The 12,253-nt window shown below is 41.6% G+C and overlaps 1 protein-coding gene across 1 annotated transcript; it reads left to right on the top strand.

Annotated features, from left to right (window-relative positions):
- The first annotated feature begins 1,305 nt into the window (after positions 1 to 1,305).
- LOC100382426 (Cycloartenol synthase) lies at positions 1,306 to 9,725 on the top strand. Its single transcript, NM_001175169.1, has 18 exons — positions 1,306 to 1,645; positions 2,523 to 2,708; positions 3,047 to 3,136; positions 3,210 to 3,404; positions 3,496 to 3,580; positions 4,149 to 4,315; positions 4,875 to 5,063; positions 5,765 to 5,878; positions 6,022 to 6,144; positions 6,228 to 6,350; positions 6,869 to 6,967; positions 7,232 to 7,288; positions 7,647 to 7,693; positions 7,771 to 7,914; positions 8,035 to 8,212; positions 8,882 to 8,962; positions 9,042 to 9,125; positions 9,414 to 9,725. Exons 1-18 carry the CDS (start codon positions 1,454 to 1,456, stop codon positions 9,537 to 9,539), a joined length of 2,280 nt encoding a protein of 759 aa, NP_001168640.1. The 5' UTR covers positions 1,306 to 1,453; the 3' UTR covers positions 9,540 to 9,725.
- The last annotated feature ends 2,528 nt before the right edge of the window (positions 9,726 to 12,253 follow it).

The following is a 12,253-nucleotide window of genomic DNA, read 5'->3' as shown; positions in this document are numbered from 1 at the left end:
ACAAATAAGATGAAATAAACTTAAATAAGTGATATTTTACTCTACTGCCTTTTCACCATAATCCAACTGAAGTAAACAAATCAGGTCTTAATTAGGCGACCTGGGATTTTCGTATTACCCGACGAAAATCTACTCCCTCCATCTCAAATTAAGAATATAAATGGTATTCTAACTTCGTATCTTGCTCCTACGTTTTCTTTTTAAAAAACATACACAGCAATTTTTAGTCATTCAACTTTAAATCTAACTGAAATATGTAAAAAACAGTGTCATATTTATATGTCTAAATATAATATGTCATGTTTTTAAAAATATATAAAAATTTGCTCCGGGACACACATGCATGGCCGCATGTAGAGATGTAAATGGTATGGATATTATTCATCGGTATTTAATCCGATTATATCTCTAACCGCGTGGGGACAACACGATCACGAGCCACCCCTTGAAAACAACAAGGGGGCATTCGCACGGTCGCGCCTTAACGACTCTAAATTCATTTTACCTCTGTTTTTTGAACTTTGCACCGTTGCTTTTTTCTTTTTTGAAACGAAGCCCTCGCTTGCCCCTATTATGTTACAAGCACATAACAGTGTCAAGTCAGCATATAACTTTGCAGTTTGCACCAATGCCCCTCTTATTATGAGCTGTTTATAAATTTACCCCCACTTTGATATAAAAGTTTAGAGTATAAATATGACATAAATCCAACCATAAATTTAAAAATCAATTATTTCATATTCAAAATTTCAAATGATTTGAATTTAGTGAAAAATAAATTAAATTTAACATTATATTTTATCAAAAATTGAACAACATTTTAATTCTAATTTTGATAGCATTTTAGCTATAATTTGACACCATCTATTTCAAATGTTCTCAAATTGATGACAAATTATAGCTAAAATTTTGACGAATTATAATTAAAGTGTTGTTAAAATATAATGTTAAATTTAATTTTATTATCAAATTCAAAGTATTCAATTTTTTCAATTTAAAATAATTGTTTTCAAAATTATGATTGAATTTATGTCATACTTTATATTAGTTGAAGACATCTGAACACCCTAGCTAATAGTTAGATATTTTTAGTAAATTAGTTAATAGTTATCTAGCTATTGGTTAGCTAGTTAATTCCACTAGTAATTTTTTAACTAACGGACTATTAAACTATTAACTATAGTGAATTTAAACACCCGAGTGGTGAGCAGGGGTAAAAATGCAATTGTCCCGAACAACAACGACTACTGCTGCGAACTCCACTCAAATCCCAAATCAAATCAACTCCCCAGCCTGAACTGTCCTCCCTGGACTCCCCTCGCCATTCATCAACGCCCGCCACAGAGGGGGATCCCGGCCTCCCGGTGCCGGGAGCCAAGCCAAGCCACGCACCGGCCGGCCGCGGCGGATCGGAACCTTCCCCACCGCTCGCCCGCCGCATTTGAGGAGGGCGATGTGGCGCCTGCGGATCGCGGAGGGGGGCGGGGACCCCTGGCTACGCACGAAGAACGCCCACGTCGGCCGCCAGGTGTGGGAGTTCGACGCCGCCGCCGACCCCGACCCCGCCGTCGACGCCGCGCGCCGCGCCTTCGTCGCCACCAGGGGCCACCTCAAGCACAGCGCCGACCTCCTCATGCGCATCCAGGTGGGCCGCGCCTTCCTGCCGGTCGCTAGCCGCCCGTAATGCTCCTGCCTTGTGCCTTGTCCTGCCACCCCTTTCGCCCACGCGTCTGCCATTGCCCTCGCCCGCCCGCGTGCGTGTCGCCGTCTCGATTGGTCCGTCGGTGACGGATGGCGCGTTCTGCGCCCGGGCTGCGAACGACCGGCGGCGGCGGTAGTCTTACTTGCCACACATTCTCGTGGGCCCGACGACGATACGTTAATTCCCACTTGCCAATCCCTTTCAGTGAGGCCTAGTGCAGCGGTGAATATTCACCGAGACACCAAGTCACCTACATTGCCTCTCCTAGATGCGGAAAGACTTGGACCTCATTCTTGTAGTCTTGTATGGAGCCTCCCGCACGCACTGAATCTGTCCTTTTCCGATAACTAAATAAAAACTTGTGTTCATGAGACTCTTGTAGTCTTGTACAGTTTTGATGCGCGGCATGCGAGCTGGGATGGGCTGACTGGCTCTCGCAGGTTGCAGGCATGATCATCATCCTTCCTCTTGTCACGATTCCAGACTTCCTCCGTTTTCCCTCCATACAATACCGTAGGTAACTGTCGGCACGTTTTGCGATGTCTAGCTGCAGCTGTAGTATGTAAACTTGGCACGGCACATGGTTGTTGTCGGAGATAATACAGTAATTCCTTTTCACTGTCAGCGTGTTGCATTCTTCCACAGAAAAGAGAACATTTCACTGTCCGTGGAAATATTAGTACAAGCCACGAAATGGTTGAGAATCGGCACAGATTTTGGCAACTAATCTAGTCCAGTCCTGCGCCCAGTGCTTCTTTCTTGTGCAGTCTCTGTTTCTGTGAAACAATTTGAAATATCTGCTCCCGTTTACACACTGCAGTTCGCCAAAGAAAACTCGATTGAGCTTCACCTTCCAGGCATCAAGCTCGGTGAGCATGAAGATGTGACCGAGGAAGCTGTGTTGACTACATTGAAAAGGGCAATCAGCCGTTTCTCTACTCTCCAGGCACATGATGGACACTGGCCTGGGGATTATGGTGGTCCTATGTTCCTTATGCCAGGCTTGGTGCCTCTTTCAACTCTTCTTCTATAGTGATATGTTTAACTTGCTTACTTCACTTGGATATGCATTCCTACGACTAAATCTGTGCTCTGTGATTAATCTTGTGATATGTTTAAGACAAAATTGTGCTATCTTGCTTTCTTACATCTTATGCCTCATATTCTATATGAGCACAATGTTTTTTTTTTCTTGCATTCACTGTGAGTACCAATTTAGATGCCTCATGAAATAGGAACTAGCAAATTGTAGCAGGAATCTGATTTTTAGATTACATGGAAGACTTATGTTTCATGTTTCCTGGTTTACAAAACAGCTACTAATTGTGTGTACCCTTTGTCCAGATCATAACATTGTATGTGACTGGAGCACTAAACACTGTCTTGTCATTGGAACACCAGAAGGAGATCCGCCGGTATCTTTATAATCACCAGGCAAGGATCAAGTTCTAAATTTGTCAACCCTACAATGGCTGAAGGTGATCTGATTTTATCACTGCAACTGTAGAATGAAGATGGCGGCTGGGGCTTGCACATTGAGGGTCCAAGCACCATGTTCGGCTCAGCACTGACCTATGTTATTTTGAGATTGCTTGGAGAGGGACCAGATAGTGGAGATGGAGCCATGGAGAAAGGTCGAAACTGGATATTAGACCATGGTGGAGCAACATATATAACATCGTGGGGGAAGTTTTGGCTTTCGGTAGGGAATTGACTCTTATTTATTTGTTTATTAGCTGCTTCCCTTTTCTTGGATCTGCTTTAACCCCTTCTAATTACCTGGCTTATTAAAGGTACTAGGTGTATTTGAATGGTCTGGTAACAACCCGGTGCCACCAGAAGTATGGCTACTGCCATATCTCCTCCCATTTCACCCAGGTTCTGCTTTCTTTTTCTTGATGTACATAAAGCTAGTATATTATAGGTGTATATTACCAGTGTTAGCCTAAATGTTTAAACAGTTTAAACGGTCACCTACCATTTAGCTATGTATTCAGGCTAAATGGCTATTTAGATGGACTAGATGGTGATTAAACGGGATAAACGGCTGATTAAATGGACATGGTAAGCCATTGTGTAGCGTTTACACAGCGTGTACATGCGCTAAACGGCCGTGTACGCAACAATGTGTATATACATTCTATCACTCAGTGGTAAAGATTGCTAAGTTGTAAGTTGGTTCTAAAGGTTGTATATAGTACATGTTGAAGATTAAACAATATATATTCAGCCCTAACTGAATGTTCCAATCACCAATGGTATTAGTGTATCATAAAATTGTCATTTACGTATCATTCCTTTTTCTATTTTTAATGTGCTAATCGGCCAACAATCAATATACTTTGCATTACCATAGGTCCATAGTCTTTCAGTAGTGTGCTCTTGGTTTCTTTGTTGTTTCCTTTTTCTCATATGATACGCTTTTGTGGTTTACAATGTCTTGCAGGGAGGATGTGGTGTCATTGTCGAATGGTGTATTTGCCAATGTGCTACATTTATGGGAAGAGGTTTGTTGGCCGAATCACACCACTTCTGTTGGAATTAAGGAAGGAACTTTTCAAAGACCCTTACAGCAAGATTGATTGGGACAAGGCCCGCAACCTATGTGCCAAGGTTTGTTAACTTTTTTTGTATATAACGTTTCTTATGGGCATTGATACATTCATGCTATGGGCCAAATTGTGCACAACTTATTACATGAGGTGCCACGAAGTTATCTATTAGTCTTCAAGTTGATCTTGTTTTTGGCCAAGGCTGTCCTTAGTCCTTATTCAGAAATCCCACTGCCAAGAGAGTACGCTTAGTTACTGGCACAACCTTGTCGTGACTCTACTTAAAATATATAAACTGTCAAGAAGCTTAAAGAGATTTCTTTATCTGTATGATCATACTTAGAAACTCTTTTCTTCCTTTTATTTTGTTCGAGAAAGAACATGTAACTTACTGGTTACTACCACGATGGGCCCAATTGATCTTGGTCAGTACTTCTTTTGTAAGTATGTGTCTCAAAGTCCCTTTAACAGTCATTAACTGGCAAGTGATGCTGTTTGAAAAGATGCTTAGTTCTGAAAACTTAAAGGAACTTTCATGTTTATCTTTCTGCGGCTGTGAGGAGTTCAATTTGGATCCTGACTATTCTGTCTGAAGGAATTTCGATACATTTCTGCTGCAGGAAGATCTGTACTACCCACACCCATTCGTTCAAGATGTGTTGTGGGCCACTCTCCATAAATTCGTTGAACCAGTTATGATGCATTGGCCTGGCAGCAAATTGAGGGAGAAAGCTCTGGAAACAGTCATGCAACATGTTCATTATGAAGATGAGAACACTCGTTATATTTGCATTGGTCCTGTAAACAAGGTAAATTAAGGCCTATCATTGCTCGTTGAACCTTACAAAAGGAGGTGTGGTCTTATTTTATCCTATTCTTGCTGCAAGCATCTCAAGGCCATATGCTACTATGCTAGCAACTTCGATATAGCTTCCTTTAATTTTCAGCTTGTGCTGCCTTAGCTTAATATGACATTAACTCACTACTCTCCTGAATTGCCTGACTAAAATATTCTTACCGGTCCACAGATTTCTGTTAAATATTACAATAGCTGCCATGGGTTATGTGATGTGTCACTTCTTCTACCTTATTCAGTATGATTGTTATGTGATCTGTATCATGTATTCATGAAAAATGCATGCTAACTGTATCCAGTTATGCAATCCGCTGTCCTTTGAAACAACATAGGATTATGCCAAATAAGCATTACTTGAATGATATATTCAAATTATGGAAATGTTTTTCTCTTTCTGCTCCAACAATTTGTATTAACAAAAAATATCCTTCTGTCAGTGCCTTGATGTCTTTGTCTTTGATGGATTCCTCAGTCTTGACTCTTCAGTATAGTTTATTTTTGAGTCTCATTTGTCATTTTTGTTGACTTAAATCACTTTTGCTAATTTATGATGTCCAGTTTATGCTCATAGATTGTGAAACTTTTGTTATAAGTGTACAGTATATTTTATTTCTTAACGTTGTTCGACTGATTGTTGCAAGAAATTCTGTGCAGGTATTGAATATGCTTGCTTGCTGGATTGAAGATCCAAACTCGGAGGCCTTCAAACTTCATATCCCACGAGTCTATGATTACTTGTGGCTTGCTGAAGATGGCATGAAGATGCAGGTGATTATTGCTTGTTCTGTGGCCCATTTCCTTTTACTTAGTTAACTTCCTATTAGGCAGCTACTGCAGCAGCAAACCTGGCAACATGTAAGATTGGCAAATTGTTTTGGGGTCTTCAATGGAGCCAGCTCTTTCCACTGTAGGGTTATAATGGCAGCCAACTTTGGGATACAGCTTTCACAGTTCAAGCCATTGTGGCTACCAACCTTATTGAAGAGTTTGGTCCTACCCTTAAACTAGCACACAACTATATCAAGAATTCACAGGTACAGTCGACATGCCTTTTTGTATATATTGTTCAATCTTAGGTTCATTTACAGCACTGATAAATGGCTGTTTAATATGAAAGGTTCTTGATGACTGCCCTGGTGATCTGAATGACTGGTACCGCCACACATCTAAAGGTGCATGGCCATTCTCAACTGCTGATCATGGTTGGCCTATATCTGATTGCACTGCTGAAGGACTAAAGGTGAATGCAGTCATCAGCATTACCAATAAGGAAATTTACTTTAGAAGGTTAAATTGTCTTTTGAGATCTAGGATCCTTTGTTCTTTCAGCATCTCTAATTCTTCCCACATAAACTATATGAGTAAAGTGCTCTCATAGCTAACAAAGTTTAGTTTGTTCCTTCATATTTATGTTCCAGCATTCTGAGGAGGAGAGGGATTTGTGGGTGCTGGCTGGGGCCAAGAATTTGGATCTTCTAACAGCCCCTATCCCAGGGTTGTAGGTGTTCTGTTGTCAGCTCTCTAGCTATGGACTGTTTTTTGTATTTTCGTTTTTGGCCACCGTGAGGTGCCTTGTTTTTGTACCTGTCTCGTCCATTTTGGACCTTTTATCTTCTTAATATAATCATGTGCAACTCTCCTGCGCGTTCGAGAAAAAAATGTTCCAACATTCTTGACTGTATAGTGTCTGGCACATTGTCATAATTTCATAATTATTTGTTTTAATAAATAGTAATTGCTTATTTTCTTTTACTCCAGGCTTCATTATTGTTATCAAGGATCTCTCCCAAAATTGTTGGTGAACCGATGGAAGCTAATAGATTTTATGATGCTGTCAGTTGTCTGATGTCTTATATGGTAAGCATCCTGATTTTTTTTCATCTTCTCGCGATTGTTGCTATTGAATCATTTTTTAACACAATGGTCAATCTCAATCCTGTAAACATTGTGTGCGTTATGGAAAAGAAGACTCCTTGAATTGGCAGCATCCCTTTTATTATACTGTGTTCATATATCTTATTTAATTGCTATGCAGTTTCTCCTTGATTCCACTGTTCTTATGTGTTTTGAATAAATCCATTGGAGGGATCATGTCTCATTGTTTTGCATTAACCTTTGCAGAATGATAATGGCGGTTTCGCGACATATGAACTCACAAGATCTTATCCCTGGTTGGAGGTAGGTGGATGAACTTCTTCGAAACCCTCCACACATCGAGCCGCAAATACATATGCGCATAATGCAGACACTTTTTTGTCTGCGTATGTATGCGCATGGCAGTATTTTAAGCTAATGTTTGCATGCTCTCCTCTGAAATATGAAGTTACTTGCCACTTTTCTACTTTCTGAAGTAGAGAACGCCAATCGCCAAATTAATCAAGGGATTTGTGAATTTCGTAATTATTCCCATTTGCTATTGAGTAGGAATACATGCTAGATAAGATATTTGTTTTGTTTCAAAACAGAATAGTTGATCAGCATTCCTTGAATCTTTCATGTTTCATCTATTATTAACATTCTTTCTTAAATTATCCAGCTGATCAATCCCGCTGAGACCTTTGGGGATATTGTGATTGATTACCCGTAAGATGCAGTAACCTTTCATCGTGCTGATTTGTACTTATAAAACAAATTGAAGAAACATAAAACCCATCTTGCAGGTATGTTGAATGTACATCAGCAGCAATTCAGGCCCTGACATCATTCAAAAAACTATACCCTGGGCACCGCAGGAAAGAGGTGGATAACTGTATCAGCAAAGCTTCCAATTTCATCGAGAGTATTCAGAAAAGCGATGGTTCATGGTCAGTATTTAGACTCCATGCAACACAAAATACCAATTAAACAGATTCGTTATTTTGGAAGGTGCCTCCATCCAGGTAGCCTTCTTCATTGCCTTACATATGTGTATCGGTTTCCAACAGGTATGGCTCTTGGGCCGTCTGTTTCACATACGGCACTTGGTTTGGTGTGAAGGGACTAATTGCTGCTGGTAGAACATTTGAGAACAGTCCTGCAATTAGAAAGGCATGCGACTTTCTGTTGTCAAAAGAACTTCCTTCCGGTGGTTGGGGAGAAAGCTATTTGTCATCTCAAGACCAGGTAAACTCACTCAGTCACTCCTGTCAGTTTCTTTAAAATAATTGCACTTAACAGTATTATGGATATACTGGCAATGTTTTTTCATCGCCTGTGTGGTACAGTCAAGATTTTTGGGGGCAACCTGCTTTTATTAGATTTATGTAATGTACCAAACCTAGAGAAAACCTGTCTATTTAGAGCTATCGTTTTATCTGAAGAGGTTGGTACGAGTAGATAGCAGTTGAAAAGTAAACATGCCAGTCATTTAAAAAAAATAGTCATATGCCCGTGTATTGCTACGGTTTTTATACATATGACATGGGATAAAATAAAATTTAATAAAGCACAAAATATATGTTTTCTATTGATTTAGAGGGTGTAAATGTGGAGCCAACAACCAAGATTCAAACACTCACTTATACATAATTTCAACTTATTTTTTACGTAAGCTCTCCTATTATAGTAGTAGAGAAGAGATTATTTAAGTGCGAGTTGATTCTAAAGAAATGTATGGGGTTTTTTTGAAAAATATTAACGCGGGACGACCGTTGAAACTGATGTTTTAATATAGTAAAGAAAAAATGTGCCAGTGAGCAAAACAGGTGGTGCGGTGCTGATTCTTGTATGCATATAGCCTTCTCGGAATCAGAAAGGCCTTTATATTAACTATTTTTTGGCGCGCTCAATCAGGTTTACACCAATCTCAAAGGCAACCGGCCTCATGCGGTGAACACTAGTTGGGCCATGCTGGCGCTGATTGATGCGGGCCAGGTCTGTTATTCAGCATTGTGGCTCCGGATACTCTGATGGGATGTTCACTATCCGGATACTTACATCTCATCCGTTACAGGCCGAGAGAGATCCAACGCCTCTACACCGAGCAGCAAAGGTTTTGATCAACTTACAATCAGAGGACGGAGAATTTCCTCAGCAAGTAAGTAACAATCGGTCCACAGAGATATAGTACCCTTAATCTTGTTCAAGTCAGATACAGTCTCAGTTTAAAAGCTTCGCTCTAGAAGGAAGTTGGTAAAAAATGGTCGGTTATATTCTAGGCATGTATACTGCTGAGACAAAGGAAGCTGTGGTCTTAACATCTTAGCATTCTAGGCATATCGGTTTCGTGTTATTTATTGATTTGACCAGTGTTAATCGCTGGTTGCATGGGCATCTCTCTCGCATCTTTTTTTTTCATAACAAACTGTTGCACCTTCTAACGCAGGAGATCATAGGAGTGTTCAACAAGAACTGCATGATAAGCTACTCCCAGTACAGGAACATCTTCCCGATTTGGGCTCTGGGTGAGTACCGGTGTCGAGTCTTGGGGGCTGGCAAGCCTTGGCGGTGAACGGGAGGTGTGTGTGTGTGTGTGTCATGGATCAGCTTTTGTGAGTAGCCATGTGGAAGTTGGAATAATGTAGCTACGTTACGTTCAGGGGGTTGCGTTACTAGTGGTCCTAGTAATAATAGTGATGGTGATAGTAATGTACTCCTCATTATTACAATCTCAAAGCGGTTCATGCCATTGCCATGCACATCTCAGATCCGAGTCACGCACTTGAGAGAGTTCAAGGATTGCAAGTATAGTTGGGAGAATCAAATCCAATCGGCTTATTGTCTGCTCATCTCAGGTGTCAGGTCTTTCAGCCACACACACATACACATACCCTGACCTAGAGATTTTTGCCATTATGAAACATTACATGTTCGGCTTCGTTGAAATGAAGATGAGAAGGGATTCGACGATTTAGAAATCTGCACGACGCGTACACGTTGTTATGGACTCAAAAATCTCTCTTAGGCGCTTCGGACAGACATTAAGCCTCCTCCATCAGAATCAGTCTACGTGGACACGACTTCCGTATCGTCGTTAGTGCTGGTGTAGCCGTCGCTCGAGGGTTCCTCCGGTGAGCTCTCCCCTTCTCTCTTCTTCCTTCTCATTCTCTATTGTAGATGCTCCCGGTTGCGAGATTTCCTCGACTGCAATCTAGATCCCGGGTGTAGGAAACAGGTGACGCCTAAGAGAGGGGTGAATTAGAACTTCTAAAACTTTCACTAAACTAGCCACAAATAAATCTCTAGAACAAAACCTATGCAAATAATCAAACTGGAATGTGCAAAGTAGATTTTGTCTAAGTGTTGGCGTGTTGCTATCTCTAACACAATGGTTAAGTTTCAATCTACACTATATAAATATGAATACAAGATTGAAACTTAAATGCTTAATATAAATGCGGAAACTTAAAGAACAAGGTAGAGATGCAAATGTAGGAAACAGGTGACGCCTAAGAGGGGGGGTGAATTAGGACTTCTAAAACTTTTACTTAACTAGGCCACAATTAAATCCCTAGAGCAAAACCTATGCAAATAATCAAAACTAGAATGTGCAAACTAGGTTTTGTCTAAGTGTTGCTATCTCTACCGCAAAGGCTAAGTTTCAATCTACACTAAATAAGTATGACTACAAGATTGAAACTTAAATGCTTAATATAAATGCGGAATGTAAAGAGCTAAGTAGAGAAGCAAACTCTCGTGGATGACGCCGGTATTTTTACCGAGGTATCCGGAACCACGTAAGGTCCCGACTAATCCTCGTTGGTGCCCCTACGCAAAGGGAAGCCCACGCGAGGGCCAAGCACCACGGTCGAGTAACTCCGTAGAGAGCCACGGGCCTTCTCCACGCGCAAGTGGTGCTCCGCTTCCGGCTCCTCTCGGACGCTCCCCGCCGTCTCCACTATCGAGCTTCCGGCCGAAACGCCGCGGGCCTCGTTCCCTCCAGTACACGGTGGCGGCCGTGACACAAACGCGGTTGTCACGGTCTCGCAAGACTCTCACCCCACTCGGTACAATTACAACGACTCACGCAAGAGCCGAGGGGTTGTGTGGTTTTACAAAACTCACTCAACTAACTAGGGTTCACCTAGAGCAAGCGCTAAAGTGGTCTAACTAACCTAAGCACTTCGCAAAGCACCTACGCTAATCACCGAGTGATTCTATTAAGCACTTGGGTGTTTGAGCTCTTGGAAATGTGCACTATATGCCTTGGTATGTTGCTTGGGCTCTCACACTTGAGAATGGCCGGTTGGGGGTGTATTTATAGCCCCCAACACAATTGTAGCCGTTGGAGAAAAGCTGCTGCTCTCTGCGGCACACCGGACAGTCCGGTGTGCACCGGACAGTCCGGTGGTGCACCGGACAGCGCACTGTAGCCTGTCCGGTGCGCCTAGCCGTTGCCTGTCCGACTCCTGTCAGAGCAGGTGACCGTTGGCGCCGCAGGCTCCGGGTGCCACCTGGAACTAGCCGTTGGGCTGCAGTTCCCAGGTGCACCGGACAGTCTGGTGTGTGGGCACCGGACAGTCCGGTGTGCCACCGGACAGTCCGGTGCTCCACGCACAGACAGTCCGCAGGCAGCACACGCCTCCTTTCTTGGACTTTTCTTGATCTTCTTAATGTCTTCTTTTGAGGTGTTACTTTCCTCAATTCCTTAGTCCAAGTAGTTCTTGCATCCTGTGAACTACAAACATAAACACTAGGAAACTTGTTAGTCCACAGATTGTGTTAATCATCAAACACCAAAACTTACTTAGCCAAATGGCCCGGGGTCCATTTTCCTTACAATCTCCCCCTTTTTGGTGATTGATGACAACACAACCAAAGCAAGCAAATAATACAAGTATTTGAATAAAAATGCAATCTACTTGCTAGGATGCATGATTGTCCCCTTAATGTGATATTATGGACTTAAGCCTCCCCCTAACTCCATAATTCACTTACTTCCTATTTTGGACCAAATAACCAAAACCACTTGAAATACTATTTGTAGATATAAAATTTTAAATTTGTGGTGTTTGGTGTTTGATATAGTTTTCATTGCTTTGGTCCCTAAACTTCTCCCCCTTTGGCATCAACCACCGAAAAGGAAGACATTAAAAGCATGTAGGAAGTAAATAAAAGCTTGCCCTCAACAAGAATTGAATCAAATGATATCACTAGAAGGATATTAAATTAAACCATATGAATGATACCAGTTGAAATGATTACTCCCCCTAAATGAGTGTTCTC

Source organism: Zea mays, chromosome 5 (assembly GCF_902167145.1).
Source record: "Zea mays cultivar B73 chromosome 5, Zm-B73-REFERENCE-NAM-5.0, whole genome shotgun sequence".
NCBI lineage: Eukaryota > Viridiplantae > Streptophyta > Magnoliopsida > Poales > Poaceae > Zea > Zea mays.
This window is presented reverse-complemented; position numbering and strand designations above follow the sequence as displayed.